The sequence below is a fragment of the Globicephala melas genome, chromosome 11 (assembly GCF_963455315.2).
Source record: "Globicephala melas chromosome 11, mGloMel1.2, whole genome shotgun sequence".
Classification (NCBI taxonomy): Eukaryota; Metazoa; Chordata; class Mammalia; order Artiodactyla; family Delphinidae; genus Globicephala; species Globicephala melas.
This window is the reverse complement of record NC_083324.2, coordinates 36,271,643-36,291,980: the sequence shown is the minus strand read 5'-3', so window position 1 is coordinate 36,291,980 and position 20,338 is coordinate 36,271,643. Positions and strand designations below refer to the sequence as shown.

General features: G+C 55.7%; 1 protein-coding gene across 2 annotated transcripts; it reads right to left on the bottom strand.

The window, feature by feature from the left end:
- Positions 1-7,690: 7,690 nt before the first annotated feature.
- On the bottom strand, positions 7,691-19,046 carry SEMA3G (semaphorin 3G). 2 transcript variants are annotated; one of them, XM_030867358.2, is made up of 16 exons: positions 18,877-19,046; positions 16,938-17,098; positions 16,761-16,823; positions 16,451-16,570; positions 16,086-16,176; positions 15,848-15,964; positions 15,467-15,612; positions 15,152-15,266; positions 14,991-15,060; positions 14,567-14,711; positions 14,011-14,242; positions 13,825-13,916; positions 13,138-13,179; positions 12,172-12,400; positions 11,720-11,859; positions 7,691-10,418 (listed from the first exon to the last, which is right to left on the bottom strand). In XM_030867358.2, the coding sequence occupies exons 1-16, from the start codon at positions 18,983-18,985 to the stop codon at positions 9,969-9,971; spliced, it is 2,322 nt and encodes a 773-aa protein (XP_030723218.1). In that variant the 5' UTR covers positions 18,986-19,046; the 3' UTR covers positions 7,691-9,968. The 2 variants fall into 2 exon arrangements, with proteins under 2 accessions (XP_030723218.1, XP_030723219.1); XM_030867359.2 differs by having other exon boundaries at positions 7,691-10,415.
- Positions 19,047-20,338: the final 1,292 nt, after the last annotated feature.

Below are 20,338 nucleotides of genomic sequence, written 5' to 3'. Positions count from 1 at the left end.
TCTAGCTCAGGTAAGGGGGCCATGCCAGGACATTAAGCAAGACAGCTAGGACAGAAACCTGGCAGAAGGTCTTGGGATAAATTGAATAGAACATTTGTTTGTTTTTAATGATTTTGTGGGATTTGGATTAGTGGGGGAAACTCAGGACCATTGCCAGGTGCCGAGTTCGCAGGGTCTCGCTGCGAACTTGGTTTAAATGTTGCTGACCCCCGGAGACTTACATCTGAATGTGCACAGTGATTTGGATTTGACCAGATTTATTTGGAATCACAAGGAGGCGGTGGGGGTCAAAATAATACTTTAAAAAGAAATCAAGAAATACTAAAGGGATTATAATGAAAAATACTCTCTTGATTCATCCTTCACTACCCCCAGTCCTATTCCCTAAAGGCAACTACTCTGCACATTTTTTAGCCATTTCTTGATATATTAATCTTAGACATTTTTGACGTACTATCATATTACATAAAGATCTAGCACCTTTAAAACCTTCCCATGTTCATTCCTTCCATCTTTTATAATTGCATCACAATTTTTGTTAAATTAACCTTCAGTGCTGAGTCAAGTGGTACACTATGACTATTTTTCCTCACCTGTACATTTTTTTTAAAATTTACTTATTTTTGCTGCGTTGGGTCTTCATTGCTGCACGTGGGCTTTCTCTAGTTGTGGCGAGTGGGGGCTACTCTTCATTGCAGTGCATGGGCTTCTCATTGCGGTGGCTTCTCTTGTTGCAGAGCATGGGCTCTAGGGTGCGCGGGCTTCAGTAGTTGTGGCACTCAGGCTCAGTAGTTGTGGCTCACGGGCTCTAGAGCGGAGGCTCAGTAGTTGTGGCACACGGGCTTAGTTGCTCCGCGGCATGTGGGATCTTCCCAGACCAGGGCTCAAATCCGTGTCGCCCGCATCGGGAGGCTGATTCTTAACCACTGTGCCACCAGGGAAGTCCTCCTGTTCATTGTTTATTCCCTTTTTTAAAAAATAAATTCATTTACTTTATTTTTGGCTGCGTTGGGTCTTCATTGCTGCACGCAGGCTTTCTCTAGTTGCGGCGAGTGGGGGCTACTCTTCATTGCAGTGCGCGGGCTTCTCATTGCGGTGGTTTCTCTTGTTGTGGAGCACAGGCACACGGGCTTCAGTAGTTGTGGCACGTGGGCTCAGTAGTTGTGGTTCACGGGCTGTAGTGCACAGGCTCAGTAGTTGTGGTGCACGGGCTTAATTGCTCCATGACATGTGGGATCTTCCCAGACCAGGGCTCAAACCCGTGTCCCCTGTATTGGCAGGCAGATTCTTAACCACTGCGCCACCAGGAAAGCCCTGGTCAGGTGTTTTGTAGAGTGCCCCTCAATTGGGATTTGTCTGATGTTTTTCTTTTCTTTTCTTTTTAAAATTTATTTTTGGCTGCATTGGGTCTTTGTTGCTGCATGCTGGCTTTCTCTAGTTGCGGAGAGCAGGGGCTACTCTTTGTTGAGGTGCACGGGCTTCTCATTGCAGTGGCTTCTCTTGTTGCTGAGCACGGGCTCTAGGCGCGCGGACTTCAGTGGTTGTGCCTCATGGGCTCTAGAGCACAGGCTCAGTAGTTGTGGCACACAGGCTTAGTTGCTCCGTGGCATGTGGGATCTTCCCGGACCAGGGCTCGAACCCGTGTCCCCTGCATTGGCAGGCGGATTCTTAAACACTGGGCAACCAGGGAAGTCCTTGATGTTTTTCTTATGATTAGACTGGAGTTATGGGTTTGAGGGAGGAAGACCACACAGGTAAAGTGCCATTTTCATCGCATCAAATTTAAGTTACATACGATCAACATGACTTATCACTGTTGATGTTGATCTTGGTCATCTGGCCAAGTTAGTGTTTGCCAAGTTTTTCCAGAAAAAGTTACTCCTTTTCCCTCTTTATGTACTGTAAATTTTGGAAAGAAGCCACTCTGTTCAGTCCACAATTAATGAGTGGGGATTTATGCCCCCTCCCTTTTTAAGGACAGATTATCTACATGTATTATTTGGAATTCTTCAGCATGGGAGATTTACCTATCCTCTCCCACGTATTTATTTATTCAACCATGTATATCAGTGTGGACTCATGGATATGTATATTATACTTTGGTTTATAATCCAATACTACTTTATTTTGTTGCTCAGATTGTTCTAGCTTTGGCCATTGGGACTCCTATTCCTTTTCACATACTGCCATTATTGTGTGTTTCATTTTTGTTTGGTTTGGTTTGGTTTTGAGCACTTCTTTACTTTTTGGCACTACAAGATGCCCCAGGCTCATCTTGTATATTTTATTTTATTTATTTATTTATTTATTAATTTTTGCGGTATGCAGGCCTCTCACTGTTGTGGCCTCTCCCGTTGCAGAGCACAGGCTCCGGACGCGCAGGCTCAGCGGCCATGGCTCACAGGCCCAGCCGCTCCGCGGCATATGGGATCTTCCCGGACCGGGGCACGAACCTGTGTCCCCTGCATCGGCAGGCGGACTCTCAACCACGGCGCCACCAGGGAAGCCCTCATCTTGTATATTTTAAATACCTGTTTTCACAAATGATGTGTCTATTAGAATTAATTACCATTTTATAACCTAGGACCTAGAACATATAGTTCACTTGGGGAGGGTAGGAATAGACATCAAATAAAAATTCCCCAAAGCACCTGCTCCGCTTCGTCTAATTCTTACCTTTGTGGGAACCATGAACTAGGGCCAGAAACCTCAGAATCTCCTTATGTTTCCTTTTCTGCTCAACCACCCTCTTTCTTGTCAATTTGACTATTTTTCAAATGTTTGCCTTCCTCTCCATCCCACTGCCAGTGTTGAGCTCAGACCCCTGTGCCTCACAGGACTGCAGCAAAAGCCTTCTCTCTGCATGGTTTCCTATATCCACTTGCTTTGCTTGGCATATCCATCCTTAACTCTTCTGTTAATTGCCATAAAACATCTGCTAGCTCTTTACTTAGGATGGCTCCCGCTGAGATGGACATCTAAGCCCTTCCATGGGCACTCTGCCATGGCTACCCTGAAATACTGGGCCCTGAGCATGAGCTTTGCAGTCTGGAGAGCCATAACCTCTATCCTCAGCCTGATGGATCCAGCATAAGGGCCACTTCTTCATCCCTAGGCACTCTCCCTGAGCTCTGCTTATACCCCTATTATAGCCTATGTCATTCTCCATCTGGTCCCATAATTGTCTCTCCCTCTAGATTGGAAGCCCCTTATGGGAAGGGACCTTTCTGTCTTATTAACCTTTCTCCCCCTCATGGTGTCTGGCTCGGGACCCCACATGCAGAAGCAGTCTGATGTCTACTGAATTGTTGGATGTGCTCAAACCCTGCGTTCATAAGCCTGATGTTTTACTGTCAAACACCAGAGGGCACTGTGAGCATGTTGAGGAAGAAGATTATAACCCTTTAGGTGTGGAAGGTTGTGAAGGGCTTATGAAAACTTGCTTCTATTTGGGGATTGCACAGGACTTACTGCTATTCACTTGTTCTAAACACATCCATTCAAGTTTATCCATGAGTTGTGCTCCTGTTATATCTAGAGGTTAGTATAGATGTTACTAATGACACTTCTATCATAGGTCAGGTCCTCAGATAGGACTGCCTTCATGGTCTCCCAGACCCAAAGTGATCCTCCTAACCCCAGCTGCCCTCCTCTCACCCCTAAAAATGGGGACTGCCAGTCCCAAGGGGAATGGGTAATATGATTCTGTTCCTCTTCTGCCCTACTCTCCTGCTACACACACACACACACACACACACACACACACACACTCTCTCTCTCTCTTTCTCTCTCTCTCTCTGACATCAGGGACTTTGGTTGGTGGTTCAAAGGCTCTAACTTCTTGTTGGCAGGGCAGGAGGTTGCTATGAGAAACAGCACCTCCATTGGCCCTGACCCCAGGGACACAGCGTCAGCTCCCTGTGTGCTTCCAGGCTGACTGGAGGTGAATTGCAGTATCACAAGGGCTCCTAGGTATGAGAAGGCTCCCTAACAGACTAAGCCAGGGAGCCCCATTCCAGAGGCGTTGGCTATTTGCAAGGGTCTCATGCGTTGTACATTTTTTCCAAAAAGCAACATGGCAGTTGCAGGCCATAAACCAAAGAGTTGATGTTTTTCAGAAAATAATCTCACTTTTCCCTAGCAAACCACCTCTAGCCCTGGGATCTCTGAGCAGTGTGACAGCATGAGGCCTCCACAGAGGGAGTGAAGCCCAGGAGCTTCTCCCCCTTGTCTTTGGTATAAACTTGTTCCTTGGGCCTGCCCTGAAGTGCACCTCTAATAAACAGGAAGACATCTGCGCCATCAATGTCTGTCCCTCACAGAGCATCTGAGACCTGTCTGGGCCATCAAAGCCATCCCCAGCCCCCAGGAGCATTCTGGAGGGGAACCTAGTCTCTCCAGAAACAATTCCCCATTGTGTCCCCTCACTTGGAAATCATAGATATGTTAACAGGCCCTTATATTTAGGCAGGTCCTGCCCTGGCTTTGTGCTAGTGTGTTGTTTTTTCTTCCCTGAACAATGGTCCTTTCCAGTAGGGCCAGCCGTTCACACCATTGTCTGAGACCCTTGGACTACAGGAAACAGCACCAGATTCTTATCAGCTGGGGGGGTGGGGTGGGGAGGGGGCAGAGTGAACAGATGAGGTCATGCCCATAAAGCAAGCTGCTGGTCTGCCATGTCATTCTTCTATACCTTTATCTGTGAGAGCAGAGACCCCTTGTCCTTCTAACAGGCAAATCTGGGCTTTAAGTGTCTCTTAATACTGTCTCCTCCATTTGATGGCAGACACTTGGACTCTGCTTTAGGTCTCTTGATTCACTTCGGAATCCTCTCCAGCCCACAACTGTCCCCTTGCCCTGGTCTTCCCTCTCTGCCCAATGGGATGTTCTTGGCGGTGAAACACACCCCATTGGGATGGATTAGGGTGTGCTCCAGTCATCTTTGTCCCTGGGGGAAAGGGGTCAAGACTGGTCACCTGAGTCCTCCTCATAGCAGAATCCCTGAGTACAAGCTACTATTTGACTGCTGGGGGCCTGGTGTGAGGGTGAAGGTGGGCATCCCTTTCAAGGCCTCCCTAGAGACTGTGCAGCATTTCCAATCCTCAGTGGAGAATGATTTTTTTAAAGGCATCATTGAGGAACCAGGAGTTTCCTTAATGAAAATCCAGCAGGGAAAGTGAAAGGCTTCATTAGGACACAGCCTCTAAGGAAGAGGGGGCCAGCAGTGGTACTCACACAAAGGCAGGCTGGGGCTGGGCAGTGGGAAGTGGACACAGGGCCACAGCTGCTGTTACTTCATCTCCTGTGCACCAGGAGGGTGGGTGAGTCTGGAAGAGGAGCCAGGGTGGGGGTCCAACAATCCTTGAGCTCTTTAGCAGGTATTATATCCAAACCTAGCCCCACTCATTCCTTCTTTCTGCACACCAGGGCCAAGTTTATAATCTCAGAAATCCCTGGGGATTTGATCCTGGTGTGTATTGAACTTTTCTCCTTGCCAGAGCCCCTGCAGACTAGTACTTGGGTGAGGCTGGGGTTAATCCTTAACTTGGGTGGAAATTGGTCTGTTTCTGAGCAACTGTCTGCTACTTATAAGGAGATGTGGCTAGCTGGAGACACCTCAGTTTGCTGGACTGCAGAGGCACGAGAGAGTTCTCTGCGACCTACCTGGCTCTAGCTGCATCTGGGGCCATTGTGAGCCCACAGAGAAGATAACCTGGCAGGAGACAGACCTGCCTCCTGATGGCTGCTGCCTGCCCACTCCTGAAGCTGGAGGATTCTATGGGTTTCTGGGACCTGACCCAGGTTTAGCTGAATGAAAGGGAAGCACAGAAGCCATTTGAGAAAGTGAAAAGGGCTGTTTTCCGCCCTTATTCTGCCCCTACCCTGCCCCTCACCTTTCTTTAGAAACTAGTCTTTTGGACTGCAGGACAGCCACAAGCTTGGGGTAAATCCCAGCTCTCCACAGTGGATGATGCCAGACACAGGAGGAGTAGGAAATGGGCTGGGGAGGCAGGCTGGCTGTGGGAGAACAGGAGCCAGAGGCAGGGCAGAGTCCAGGCCCAAGGGACAGCAGACTGGCAGCTTGGCAGCCCTGGTCCTGGGGTGGCAGGTCCTGCTCTGGTGCCAGCCATGGGAAACCAAGATGTGGCTATTCCATCTGCGAAGTCAGGGGCTCCAGAGTTTACAGGCTTAGAAGGCAGAGATTAATAAATTAATCTCAAATGTAAAGGGAGGGAATTAATCTAACCAGCATTTTCCCAAAGTATGCTGTTCAAAACATTAGAAACATGAGGTGGTAACTGCTCCATGGGAAAAAAAAAAGGATAGAGGGCCACATGTTTTGGAGGATCATGTAGCACATAGTAGGCATGCCAATTAATGAGAAATCATTGTGAGCTCCTCAGGGATTTCACAGGGCAAGCAAGCAGGCAGTGCACAGCTCTGTAGGAGCTAAGGGGAGAGAAATCCCATGTTTATTTGACCATTGTCGAGGATCTCATGAGACAGTTGTTCCAAAGGACAACGTTTGACTAGCCCCTTTCTCGAAGCCCCTTTCCAGTTCTAAACCTGTTTGGGAAATCATGAAACAGGACCAAAGACCAGGGGAAGTATGAGACTTAGAGGAAAAAGCTGGGAGAGGAAGATAGAGTGAAATCCCTGAGGCAGGAAATAGGGCTGGAGATGAGGGTGGTGGTGAGGGGCTGGGGGAAGTCCATGCCCAAGGGGTCTTCAGGGTGTGGGGGGTGGTGATGTGGGAGCAGAGGCACCGTGCACCCGAGGAGAGAAGGGGGCTCTGAGGTTGCATTCACACAGCCTCCCAGCCCAGCACTCCATACCAAATGGTGCTCTGATGATGCTTCTCAGATGGGTGGTGATTGCCCGAGGCCGGGCAACAGGGTTTCACTTTCTGTGAGGCCTGGGTGCTTGTGCAGGGTCCAGGAGGTGAAAGCAGGGGTCCTGCTCCAGGGCCTGGGCTGCAAGATGGGACTGATGACTGTTAAGCCCCCTAGTCCATAGCACAGATTGAGGAGGCCATCCAAGCAAGAGGCTAATCTCTGTGGTGAGGTGGGGTGATGTCCCTCCCATCTTTAAAGCATCCCTGCCTTTACCCATCTCCCTCCAGCACCAGTGGAGTCTGCTCTTTGGGCAGGATCATGATGTCACTGGGGGAGTGGGGCTGGGGGAGAGGCGTCTCCTGCATCCTGCCCCGCAGGCCAGACTCTGGGGCTCCCCCTCCTCTGCCAAAGCTGCAGCTCCCACAGCACAGCCTGGCCCCCCAGGCAAGAGCACAGTGGTCTTAATATACGTTGGTATGTGGCTGATGAAGACAGGCACCAGGCCAAGTGTCGCTATCACAAAGTCAAGTGTTATTGTGAAAAAGGAGCAGTGCTGCCTACGTGCCCAGCTGCCCTTTGCCAGCATTTTTTACCCCTGGCTCAAGGTTTTCCTGAAGTTCCAAGAAGTCTCAGAAGCCCGCGGGACAGGATTTTCCTAATTTAATAAGCAATCTCAGCTTCATAGGCAAAGCCCTCTGACTCCTTCCTTCCTCTGATACCCATCTCCTTCCCGTCTAGAAAATGCCACCCAGGGTGGTTTCTCCCTCCTGGAAAGGACAGGGAAAGCCCCTCATTTCCAGCTCACACAAATGGCATCAGTTAATTTAGTACAGAAATACACAGATACAATAATGGTAATAATTATGTGATGTAAGTATTAACTTCATTCCTTTCCTTGCAGGTTGTGTGGAAAACCCCTGTGCTATCCTCACCAGCTCTCAGGGGTGGTGACGATAAAAAGAATAGTAATTATGAGAAGCGTGCTTTGAAGACAGAGAAACCACAAGGCTCATCTCAACATATGAATACAAAAATAGAATTCACACATAGAAGCATTTCCAGGAGTGAATAACACACGGTACCGTGGAAGCGGGGCGGGGGTGGGGTATGGACCAGTAGAAGCTGTCCACAATTTTCCAAGCGCAGGTGTTCCTTGTTCAGGATTTTTAACTCCTTCTCCCTCTGTTTTCCAGAGTAACTTCCCCAGGGGACCCAGCCTAGCGGCCAGTGCAGAGCCTGGGATAGAGGGGCAGAGCTGGCTGCAGCTCTGACACCCATTCCTGGGGCTCTGCGCTGTCTCCCCACCCTCTTCCATGGCCTCTCTCTCCTCCTCCCCTCCACGGTCCTCCTCTGCTTTTACGTACTGACATCCCAGCCACAGCTACCCCAGGCCAGAGGCTTCCCAAAGTGCTGTCAGGTTAACCTCAGTGCTTCTGGTTCACTCACTCTGCAAAGATGGGAAGAGGGGCCTTTTTCGGACTCCAGTTCTCTAGAGGTGGTAGGGGCTGGGGGGGGGGGGTGGGGGGAAGGAGTGCGGGGGTGGCTCGGATAAAATCCAAGGCAGACAGAGTCTGGGTTTGAGTTCAGTGGGGCAGGAAGCCCTGTCTTGCTTTTTATCTGTTTTTTCCTCCTTCCTTCATCTTGGTTTTTAATGGAGGGAATCTCAAACCTGATGCTCTTGTCTCCCTCCTGTCGGTTTTGTGCGTCACTGATTTGTTCACATGCAGGCTGGGAACAACTTTTCATTTAGTCCTCTTCCTCCTCCGCCTCCATGCTCCCCAGCCCAAGAAACACATTACTGCTGATGGCAAAAACACCTCCCTACACGCCCAGACAGATTGCGTCCTGGCCACCTGAGCCAGCAGCACCCCCCAAGAACCAGCAGGACTTAGAAGCTTCCCCCTACATTTTTTTTCCCTTAAAAGAAAAAAAGGCTTCATAAATGAACCATCCGTGAGAAACCCTTATTTAGCAGAAACCAAAGATCCCAGGGTGGGAAACATCTGGCTCCTGGGCTAATTGATGCCTTCTGGAGTCCTTGAGAAGGCCTGCCCCTGGGTCCCATAGGCGGTCCTAGGGTCTCCCACCCTCTCCCCATCTCAAAAGCCTCAGTCTTCTGTGGCCTCCCAGGCAAAGCCCTGCCCCTTGTCCTGACCACCAGCTGCAGCTTGCTCCTAGAGCTGCCACGTCCCCACCCTCCCAGGCTGTGGGTCAGCTTGCATTGCCCTGGGAAAGACAGCCCACTCCTCGAAACACCCCACACTTCCCCAGCTCCCCTCTCCCTACCTCTAGTCCACAGAGTTGGGGGATAACATTCTCCTAGAATTCACCCCCTCCCTGCTCATCAACATGGAGACCCTGATGGTGGGGAGGGGCAATCCCATCAGGGGGTGTGGGCATCCCAGGAAACCTGGCCTGGCTGCTCCGAGACCCGATGAAGGGATGTCAGCCTGGGAGGTCCAGACCATCCCCAGGTCCCAGGGAGCTCTAGTAGTCTATGCTTCTGTGATTCTGAGATGCAGAAGAGGGGTTGTGGAGTGGCAGGGAACTACCAAGATATCAGGGCACAAAGTGTGAGGGGGTCTTGCTGTTCCACCTTCTCAGCGCCTCCACTTTCCCTCCCCACCTCAGTCAGGGTAGGTCTTCTTAGCAGGTACTAGCTTAGAGGCAACTTCCACCCTCCTCAGCTGCCTGAGGGCTCCCTGCCCAGACACCTCCTCAGCTGCACCCACACACCCAGTCTAAGGGTCACTCAGAATGGCCATTGTTCTGCAGGCTGGGTAAAAATCACCCAGCCCTCTCGCCTCCGGCACAAGTGGAAATGTGCTCTGGGGGCCTCGTTCAAGAACAAATAGCAGGCCCACTGGAGTTGCCAGCAGCCCGAGGGTGCTGGCTCCAGCCTGGGACTGAGAGCACAGAGAGCGGCAGGGAACAGGCCCAGGACATAAGGCCCTCCATCAGGCCCCAGCCTATCCTGTGGGTTGCCTGGTAGGGGTCTGGGGGCAGAGATTCCCATCTCTAAGAGGCAATCAGGCATGTTGGCCCCCTCTGCCCTAGCTGGGTGGGTGGGAGAGGCTGGGGGCTCCTGCTGGCCGCTTGGCCCATCCCGACCACGCCCTCCTCCTCACTCTTCTATGTGGCCTCCACCTCCCGGGGTGTCCGATTACGCTCGGCTTGCACCCGGCTCTTTACCTTCTTGCCTAGTTCCAGCCCCACCCAGCTCTTGACCTTGGCCTGTTTGCTGCGGCCTCGGCTGCGGGAGGGGCACCACACACGCTCGCAGTACTCATCCACCCGGGGCAGGTTGGCGAAGCCGATGAGCTGCAGGATGTCCTTATACCAGGCCTTGGAGGGGGTGGAGGCCGGGCCTCCTTGGGCTGCAGGCTCCTCTGGCCTCGGCTCCCCGGGGAACAGAGTGTCAAGCTGTGCAGCCATGATCACCTCCAGAGCCAGGCGGACCACCACCTGGGAGAAGCCGTGCTCCAGCGTCATGCAGGTGTAGGTGCCCGCATCCAGGCGGTTGAGCCTGCGGAACAGCAGCCCCTGTTCCGTTTGCAGGATGCGCTCATCTGTCTTCACCTGCTGGGGGTGTGGGAGGGCGTGAGGGCGCCTGGAGCAGGGCCTGCACCATCAGCTTCTCTGCCCCTGCTTTTCCAAATTTGCCATCTCAGGGCTCATTCTCCCCTTCCCAGCAGCTTGGCTGGCTCAGCATCCTCGACCGTGAGCTAATTGCAGGCAGGGACTCACCTTCCCATAATCCAGGATAGAGCCTTCTCAAAGATTTGACTGACTGGTTTCTCCCCTACTCAGAGCTCTGGATCCCCTGTCTTGGCCTTGGGGGGCCCTGGCACATATTCCCAGGGAACAGAGTGTTAAAGAGTATTTATGGGCTTTTACTCAGGGGGGCTATACCCCCAGACCAAGGACAAGAGCTCCCCTCCATTCTACACACACACACACACACACACAGCCCTCCCTGTCTTGGTCTGCATTGCCCACTCCCCCCACAGTGCAGGGCCCACAGCCCCATCACAGGTGGAAGACGGTTCCGATCCAGCCCTGTCTCTGGCCTGGACCCTGTCTGGGCTTTAGTCCGCACATGTGTACTTTGAGGCAGCACTGCTTGGGTGGTGAGTGTTGTGTAACTCCATCTCATCGCTCCCCTGCCCCTTCCCCACTGGGGGAGACTTCTCAGTGCCCAGCCCAACAGCTGGCCCAAGGCTGGCCTCCTCCAGTTCTCAAGCTGGGAGGAGAGCCCCTCCTGTAATCAACCCACTCCCTCCTCTTCCCTACCCGTGGGAGTGGCTTGTGAATGGTTCTTCACCCTGCCCCCACCCACACCCAGCCTCAGGCCCCAGACTGAAGCCATCTCTGGGCTTGACAGACTTTTCTGGATGGGGGAGGAGAGGGCCTAGGCAGACAGCTGGACTCCAGGGAGGACGTGTGGGGCCAGGCAGTGTGTGAGTGTTTGTGTGTGGTAGAGGTGTGTGTACAAGGGCCAGTGATCAGGGGCCCAGGCCTAAGGCAGAGGAGGACCAAGAACCCCTGCGGAAGAGACCCCTTCGAAGATGAGCCATATGTGTAAGCATGGAGGCCTTCCTGACCAGCCTAGACCCCTTTTCTCTCTTCTATCTCTGCTACCCAGCTCTCAGACAGAGCCTAGCTCAGTGCCCAGGAGTTTGTGGGCTCCCTGTCACTGGAGAAGTTCTACCACATCTGGCCTGGGTGTTCCCAGATGGCAGGAACAGGGGCACCTCCTTCTAGGCACCCCAGGGGCTTTAATACATACTTTTCTTAAGTTGATCTTGGCAAGTTCCCCCCAGAGTTCATGGAGGGGTATGACCTCAGGACACAGGCAGGCTGGAGCCAGGGTCCTTGCTCACCTGGTCAGGCCTCTCGTTCCCTGGCCTCTGTAAGAACCAGCGCACAGCGGCCTGGGGGGACTTGGGCAGGCACTCCAGGAAGGTGCTGTTGTGCTCTGTGCCGTAGATTGTGGTGGTCGCCACGAGTCCCGCAGTCTCCTCTGGAAGGATTTGGAGGTGGGCTCAGCTCAGGAACTATAGGACCCCTGGGACCACCCACTGACTCCCTCAGTCCAGGAGCCCCCATGAATGCGACAGGGACCTAGGTGTCTACTGATCCCTAAGCCGCTCACTCTGCCCAAAGACCCTAACCTATATGCTGACAGGAGCTGCCCACGTACGGAAACTGAGGACTGCCTGTTACTACAAGAACGGCCTGAGGCCATACTTCACAGGGGTCAAGCCCAGGCCACAGGGGTGAGTGAGGGCCCTGTGAGAGCCCAGCTGGCGCCCCCATGCCCGCTGCCACTCACCCTCCTGGCTCTGGCCCAGGCACTGCAGAGCAGGGTTGCCATGCCGGATGTCCTGCCGGCGGAACCGGCGCTTGCTGGTGCCGGGCCGGTAGCGGGTACAGGAGGCACCATCCCAGGCACAGTACGGGTCCCGGGCCAGGCAGCACTCTGCACAGGCACTGCCGTAAGTCTCACACTGGTGCAGCTGCAGCCGGGCCACACCCAGCCTCGAGCCCACATACAGCATTTGCTGGGAGGAACATAGGCAGAGCCCAAGGTGAGCCTGTGCTCTGCCTGGAAGCAGCTGCAGGCTCTCAGCTCCCTTGGCTTTCCTGAGACCCCTGACATTTGCAAGAGTCTTCCAGAACCTCCTGAGTGCATTCCCAGAAGAAAAAATGTTTATCACCCACCTGATCTACATCAGATCCTATGTTAGGACGTGGAGGGAATGGGGCACACCTGGGGTCTTTTCTCTAAGGGGCTTCTCAAGACCCTCCCGGCAGCAGACCTTTGCCCTCTACCCCAATGGCCTTTATCCTGTCTTGCCCCTGACTTTGGAGGTGAGCTCTGCTTTAAGCAATCCCAGTACAAAAGTCGAGATTTACCCAAAGATGAACTGGGGCAGATGAACTTGGGGAGATTTTGCCACTTGCAAAAGGACACACAGCAGGCCTCTAAAGTCTATTTGATTTAAAATCTGCATCTTGTTTTCAAGCACGTTTTTGTCTCCCCTGAGGAAACGGCCTTTGTGGATCTCCCCTTATCTGAACACATGCTCACTTACTCCGGGCCTCCCACTCCCACTGGTTTCATGCGTGGGAATCTCAGCTCCCAGCTGAACTCTCAACCCTCATTGCAGGGCTTAATCAGGCAGCCGCAGGGCCTGCTGTGACTCAGCTTTCCATCAGACAACAGCAGTGCTCAGGGAAACTTCAGGAGACAGGTGGAGAGGAAGGAGGAGTGGGGAGAGATGTCAGCTACTCTTACCCTTTTGACGGAGATCTCCATCTCAGTGATGGGTGTTGGCACCTGGGAAAGAAGGAAGACCTCCCCTGAGTCCCTGTTTTCAGCCTCTTCCAGACTCTGGGTGGAAACCATCTTTTTCCCAGGTCAGTGCACTCCCTGGCAACTAAGGCCAGACAGTTTCTCCTACGTTAGAAAGGTCCTCTCTCCCTGGCTGGCCTCCAAGGCTTGGCTACAAGCACAAAGCTCTGGCGTCCCCTCCCACAGTCCTGTTCCCCAGCAATGAGGCAGCTGTCCCAAATCACCCATCCCATGTGGGGAAGCACAACAGTTCCCCAAACACAGATGATCCCCTGTCTGACTCTATAGAGGGGTCAACAGAACCCCTTGGGGACTTAGGGTGTCAGCTGCCCCTCAGTGCAACTTGGCAGCCCCTGGCAGGGCTTTGTCAAGGGGTGATCGCCTTGGCCATCCCTCACTGGGCCCCCCAGCTCTCAGCTCACAGACTGCGTCTCCAGGCCCTGCAGTCATTTTGAAGCATCGGCAAGGCCTCTGCAGTAGTGAGCGTCATCACTTTCACTCCCCACTGGCCGCAGGTTCAGTACAGCAGGCCCATCTCCCTCCTGTACTTTGCTCCTGCTTTCTCGTAGCCAGGCCTAGAAGCAGGGACGGGGCTTGAGGGGACCCTTCCCATCAGTTGCCCCCACTCACCTTAAACACCTGGAGCTCCTCCAGAACCACCTCCTCATGTTCATCAGGGTCCCCCACCTGGAGGGCAATGACCTTGAGCACGGAGCCTGAGTCTGGGGCAGGGGAGGAGGTGTCAGTGGGAGAGGAAGGGGGAGCATAGGTCCTCACACACCTCCCCTGCCCGGCCACCCCACTCAGCCCACCCACCCGTCCCCAGGAAGATGACGTCATAGGACCCGTCCTCTGCCTCCACGCGGTCCACCACGATCTGACGCAGCTGCTGGGCCAGGTGGGTTTTGACAAGGACGGGGCGACCCCGCCGAGGACGCACTGGCCGGAACATAAGTGGGTGGGCTCGGGCAAACTGCAGCACCTCATCCGGGTAGTCCTTGGTGCTGCCAAAGGGTCGTCCTGGCTGTGCGGTCATCTTGCTGGGGCACTGTGGGCAGCAGTAAAGGGAGTGCCTGAAGCTTCCTGTGATGTCACATTCCCCACCCCAGTCTGTTTCTAGGCTCCACTGGCTGGGCACGCCAACCTCAGAGGGACCACTTGTGGACCCTTCATGCTGTAGGAGAGAATCCTTAGTGTGGTCTGGGCTCTGCTCCTCTGCTCCCATCCTCACCCCACCCAGCCCAGCTACTCTGGAGCCCCAGCTCAGCCACTGCCTTGGGGCTGCATGCAGACACAGGCCTGTCCTCAGGCAGAGCCCCTCCTGGCATCTACTCAGCCCTCTTCCCTGCCCTGGTCCCAGGCAGATACTTACCACACCAGGACGGGGAAAGGGTACCTTGCCCGCATAGGCCCCCCACTGGTGCTGGGGACCATCTTGGTGGGCAAAGGGCCCCTTGAAGACCTCCCAGATATCAGCCATGTGGTACACGCAGACGGCATAGCCCTGGAACACAGCACTGCCAAGGGCGGACAGGGACAGTCAGGCCAGGGAGGCTGTCAGAGGCGGGAAGGGGGCAGCCTGGTTCCATAGGTAGGACAGAGGATGATGGTGCCTGCAGTCAGCAGAGACCAGAAAACGAGGACCCCCAGGCAGAGAGTACAGCCACGGAGTCACCGAGTCAGGGACAGAGACGGGGACCCATGGCGAGGCCGGACGTGAAGGCAGGGGCTCAACAGGGGAGGCTGCAGTGCAGAGACGGGGCCGGGGTGGAGGGGAGGGGAGGCCGTGTGCCCACCTGACTGTGCTGAACAGAGCGTACACCTCCAGGCTCTTCCCTGAATTGGGCCACAGCAGGAACACGTCCTCTGAAGACAGAAGGCCACGACCAATGCCCGCCACTCACTGGCTCTGAGCCCTCCCCAGCCCTCACCCAGCCTGTCCTGGCCATGCCCTTACCCAGCTGGTCAAAGTGGGTCTCGGCACCTCCAGGGCCAGGCACGGAGCAGAGCAGCCTGGCCTTGAGGAAGGTGCTCCATTTGCTCACCAGCACCCGCTGGCCGCCTGCGTCATTCTGGGGAGTGGGGACCAGTCAGCCTTGTGTCCCAAGGACAGGCCCCTCCTCCTGTTCCTCCACCCTCACCCTTGTGGGGGAGGCCTGGATGTCGGCTCTACACCCTCGCCTCAGTTTGCCTACTGCTGCAGTTTGGGACAGGTCTGGGAAGGCACATACGGCCAGGATGTGAACCTCACTGTCCCTGCCACAGCTCTCACCACACAGACGCGGCCCACGCGGCTGACAGTGACACGGCCCGGGCCTCCATCAGGTGAAGGGACTGTCTCCGAGAAGAAGAAGTACACCTTGTCATCGTCCTGGTCGGAGTTGTCAGGGATCCGGGTGGCCATCACAAACCTGGGCTCTGTGAGTTAACACGGTAAAGCTGGTGGGGGCCTCACAGAGGAGGAACAGGGTGGGGGGTGAGCCAGTGAGGAGGGGAAGAGGTGCAGGGACCCCACTGGAGGCCGGAGTCCCAGGCAGTGAGTGGGGATGGGCTGCCCCTCTGGTCCCCACTCCAGCGTCAGCTCTCCCACCTCCCTGCCAGTGCCAGGGGCAGACCCCAGCCAGCCTTGCCCTCAGCAGACCCCTGGGCTCACCGTGCAGGAGGTTCTGGTCAGAGTCAGAACGCAAGGCCGGTCGGGGACCCCCACTCCGGAAGATCATGGCTTCACGCCCCAGGAAGTCGGCATTGAGGCCCGTGTACAGCTCCCCTCCTAGGGTGAGGGTAGGGTCAGGGGAGGAGGGCCAGGCCCTGTACCCAGACCCCATCTCATCCCAGTGACATTGGCCGGCTCCCACCCTTGTCATACCCGCCCTGACCTGGGCATCACCCACCTACAAAGGTGCTGGCGAAGGGACGGCTGGGCTCGTGTGGGCACCTCCCCCGCCCACTTTCCACACTGCGGGGCTCCAGACGGAGCACATGCTGGGGAGAGGGAGGGAGGGAGGGAGAAGAGGCGTCACCTAGGAAAGCAGAGCCAGCCCCAACCCGGCTGCTGCCCATCGCTTGCGGCTGGAGAATGGGGGTGGGCAGAAGGCGCCCTCATTCAGGACCTTGCCGGCAGGGTCAGCTCCCTGGCACAAAGGTGCCTTTCAGGCTCTGACCCCTCTGCCCTGACCCAGGCTCAATGGGGAGCGTTCAGACAACAGGGAGGAAATGTCACTGCTTCCCAGTCCCTTGCGGGGCCGCCCCGGCTCACCTCTCCACGATGCCCAACGGCAATGAGGGCGCAGGTTGGCTGGAAGGCACCAGTGCCACACGCCAGCAGGTGGGTCCGGTTGTGGGGCTGCAGCACCCGCACAAAGTTGGCACACTCCACCTAGGGGGAGGAGGGGGGTGGGAGGATGATCTAGGGCGGGGGGGTAGATTCTTCAGCACCGTCAGGAGCCTTCAAGATCTGCTTAAAGTGGCCCCAGAACAGGCACCTGGGGAGCAGCCCCAGGCTCTCCTGGGGATCAGGGGCTGGGTGTTGGTCATGGTGGGGGGCAGTCACTCCCGACATCACTCACCGAAGGATCTCTTCCCTTGCGAACACACTCCTCCCTTTGTCCGGGCTGCGGTGGCCACAGCACCTGAAACACAGCCTGTATGACCCCTGACCTCATAGCCTCAGTTGACCCAGCTGGCCTCCCATCTGGAGTTGCCCAGCTCTCAGACAGAGCCGCTTCCCAGTCAGTCCAGCTCACCTCCCGGGGATCCAGCCATGCCTGGTCCAGCCGCAGTGAGTAGATGGCATCGCGGCCGCCCAGAAACAGGCGGTCCCGGTACTCGTCCAGGTAGAGGGCCCGAAGGTCCAGGGAGCCCCGGGGACCGAGAAAGACGGCAGAGCGGTTGGCAGAAAGGAGGTCTAGGAGGGAGGGAGGGAGGGGGTCAGGGCCTGCTGCTCAGCCCACTTCTCTAGCCAATCTGTGGAGGTGGAGTGTCCCAGCTGTGCATTCACCATCCCCGCCCCCACTCACATCTGGAAAATGTTTCCATGCAAGGGGTGCTGGAGGGCTTCAGGGAAATGACTCCTGGGGGTGGGTGGGACAGGGGGCTCTGAGCCCCTCACCCAGCCCAGACTACCCAGGGGCCTGCCCCCTACACCTTCACTCCGTGGCCCCCAGGTATTCAGTTAACATCTCCTTCCCCCGGCCCATCTGTGCTCTACCCAGTCCCTAGGGAAGATGGCCCCACTGGCAGAACTTATGGCAGCAAGCTGGGTGAAGTACTGGGAGAGCCTGGAGCAAGGGTGGGTGGTCTGAGAAGCGTACAAGGCTGACTCAGTGGGACAAGGAGATGGACAGGGGAGAGCGTTCCATCAGAGGGAGCACCTGGCTAAGGCCTGGGTGTGGGAGAGGCCAGGTATGGCCAGGTGGATCTCTAGGCTCTGGTCCAGCGATATGGCTAAAGAGGGTTTTCTCTTTCATAGACGCTGCCCACCAGGCCCCAGGGATGGGAGTGGCTCTCTGGGTATGGTGACCCCAGGAGGTGGGGATTCTGAAGTAGGTCCTTGGGGTCCAGCTAGGTAGCTGGAGATGATGGGTGGGCAAGGGCAGAGCAGCAGGATGTGGTGGGAAGGGGCGATGGCCACCACTGGGAAGGTGAGGTATCCAAGCCCAAAAGGTCATCCTCTCTATCCCCAAACACTCACTCTATCCCCAAACTCATTAACAGCCTCTTCCAGGAAGCCCTCCATGCCTGACAGTACTTTGGAGGAGATTTGCCCTATTTGAACCTTTTCTTGTAGCCAGACTTAGCCCAAAGCCACAGCCCCAGGGCAGGACCACATTCCACAACCGCCAGCCCCCTCACCCCCCGCCGTGACTCCCTTCAGACTCTCCAGAGTGGAGCCATGTCTCCTGCCTCCGACTCTCCAGAGAAGGCCTGGGTCTCCCTCCTTGGACTGGGGTTCCTGGGGGAAGGTGATCACCCCTCTGGTTTCCCCAGGAAGAAGAATCTGTGGAGAGCCTTTGTCTCATCTGATTCAGAAGAGGCCTGTGCCAGCTGCAGCACAACATATCAGGTTAGATCTGCAGAGGAACCTCCTGGGCCAGGATGGGCAAAGAAGGGAGGCTACAAAGAGCCTCGTGGATGGAGGGGAAGAGGAAAGGCCAGCATTGCAAAGTGGGCTGCAAGAGGCAGGAGGGGGAACAGGGCTGGGGCATAGGGTGAGGGACCCCACTTCAGGGCGGACGAGAGGGACAGGATGCTGCCCTCTTCTCCACTGTCTGCCCTGGGCAAGGGGCCCAGCTGAGAGCAGACAGATGCTCCAGACCTGCCCTCTCTGCCCCCTCCCCATCTCTCTCTGCCCATCTCTGCTGAGGTCTCTCTCCTTTTCTCAGCAGTCCCCTCAGTTTCTCCTCCAGTGTGTCTCTGTCTCTCCCACCTCCACCCTGGCCATGTCTTCCAGGACCTGTCCCCCTCCCCCTGCCTTTCTCCCAGGCTCCTGCCTCTGGCGGCCAGTGGGGAGCACATGCCAGGGAGTGACTGTAAAGTCCTTCCCACAGCCTGTGCTGGGAGTGAATGCATCCCTCCTGCTGTCAGAACAGACTGCCCTGGGCTGGCTGGGGTCCCATAGCTGGGGTATGGCAGGGTCTGGGGCTCCCAGGAACACACACACAAACAGGGTACGCACTGCCCTACCTCGGTAGGAGAGCCGCAGGCGGGGCACGCTGGGGCCAGGGCTGAGGCTGCCACCGCGGAGCAGGAGGCCCCACAGGAGGCAGCAGATGGCCCAGGCTGAGGGGGCCATGCTGGGGAACTGGGGCACCAAGCTGCTTGTAGAGCTGCCCTGGGTCCTGCCACTGCCGCTGCTGCTGGTTGTAGTTTGCTCCGTTGCCGCCAGGCCTGCCACTTATAAGGCAACAGCTCCACCCCGTCCCAGGCCAGGAAGGCGGGGAGGAAGAGGGAGGGAGCAAGTGCCCTGCCATCTACCTGCAGCCTCTCATTCCACCTCAGCTGGCCCAGCTGATGCCTCTGTGTCACAAAAGCTAGTTCCCCATTTTGGAAGACTCCTTCCCAGCTGCGCTGTGGGTGGTTTATACAGAAATGTCCACAAACCCAAGTCCCTAAGCTCTAGCAAAATGTCAAGGGGGGAAATAGCTTGGAAGGGAAATCAGAGGTTGATGGGCTGGGTAGGGGGGTCTAGCTGGGCTCTCTTTTGCTCCTTGCCCCTCTGGTGCCCATGAAAGAGACCCCTACAGACTGATTCTGGGCCCTGGTCCCTGACACCAAGGGCCCAGCCCCCTGAAGTCTTGGTCAGGCTCCCCAGTTCCCCAGGCAGGGCCCGATTGCCTGGGGGGAGTCATTCCAGCCCAAGGGGCTGGATGGGGGGCTTGAGGTCTGGCCACACTTCACAGATCTGCAATTGGCAATAGATGAATGCCCAGACTTCTCCACCCTTGGTGTCTTGGATCAATGGGCCCAGCCAAAGGCATCTTGTGCCATCTAATGGACAAAGTAGGAACTGCAGGAGGTCCCACGGCTGCCGGCTGTTCAGGCCTGTCCGTGTCTGGCCTCCAGGCCCCATCCCAGCCCACTGGGGCAGGGAACAGGATTCACCCTGTGCCAGAGAAGCCCTTATTGCCCTGCTTCCCTCAGTCTCTAGTCCTCACTGAGCCTCAGGGCCCAGAGCGTCACCAGGGAAGTGGTGGGTTCTTCCCAAGGGTGAAGGGTGGATGCTCATGCCCCAACTCCCTCTGCTCTGAGCGCTGATCCAGGGGACAGGAGAGTCACAGAAGAGGCACAAGGCGGGAGATGGAGCTGAGGGGTTGAGTAGGGCAAGTGGGGAGACCTCCCCCCCCTCAACAGCAGCCCCTGTCTCCACCCTCCACAGCTGCCACCCCACCCCATTCCAGACCCCTACACTCAGAATCTGAGGCCTTGGGTGCTAAGATTTCCACCTTGAGCAAGAATCCTGGTACTCCCAGGATTCTAGAAACTCCTGCAAGTTACCAGCCCAGGTCCTCAGATGGTGGTCAGGAAACTTGGGGGCATCAGAGAATGAAGGACGTGGCCCAGGCCACACAGCAGCCTGAGAACAGGTCTTGCTCAGTCCTGCCCCTTCCTGGGACCCTCTCTTGCTTCTCAGGCTCCTGAGGGTACT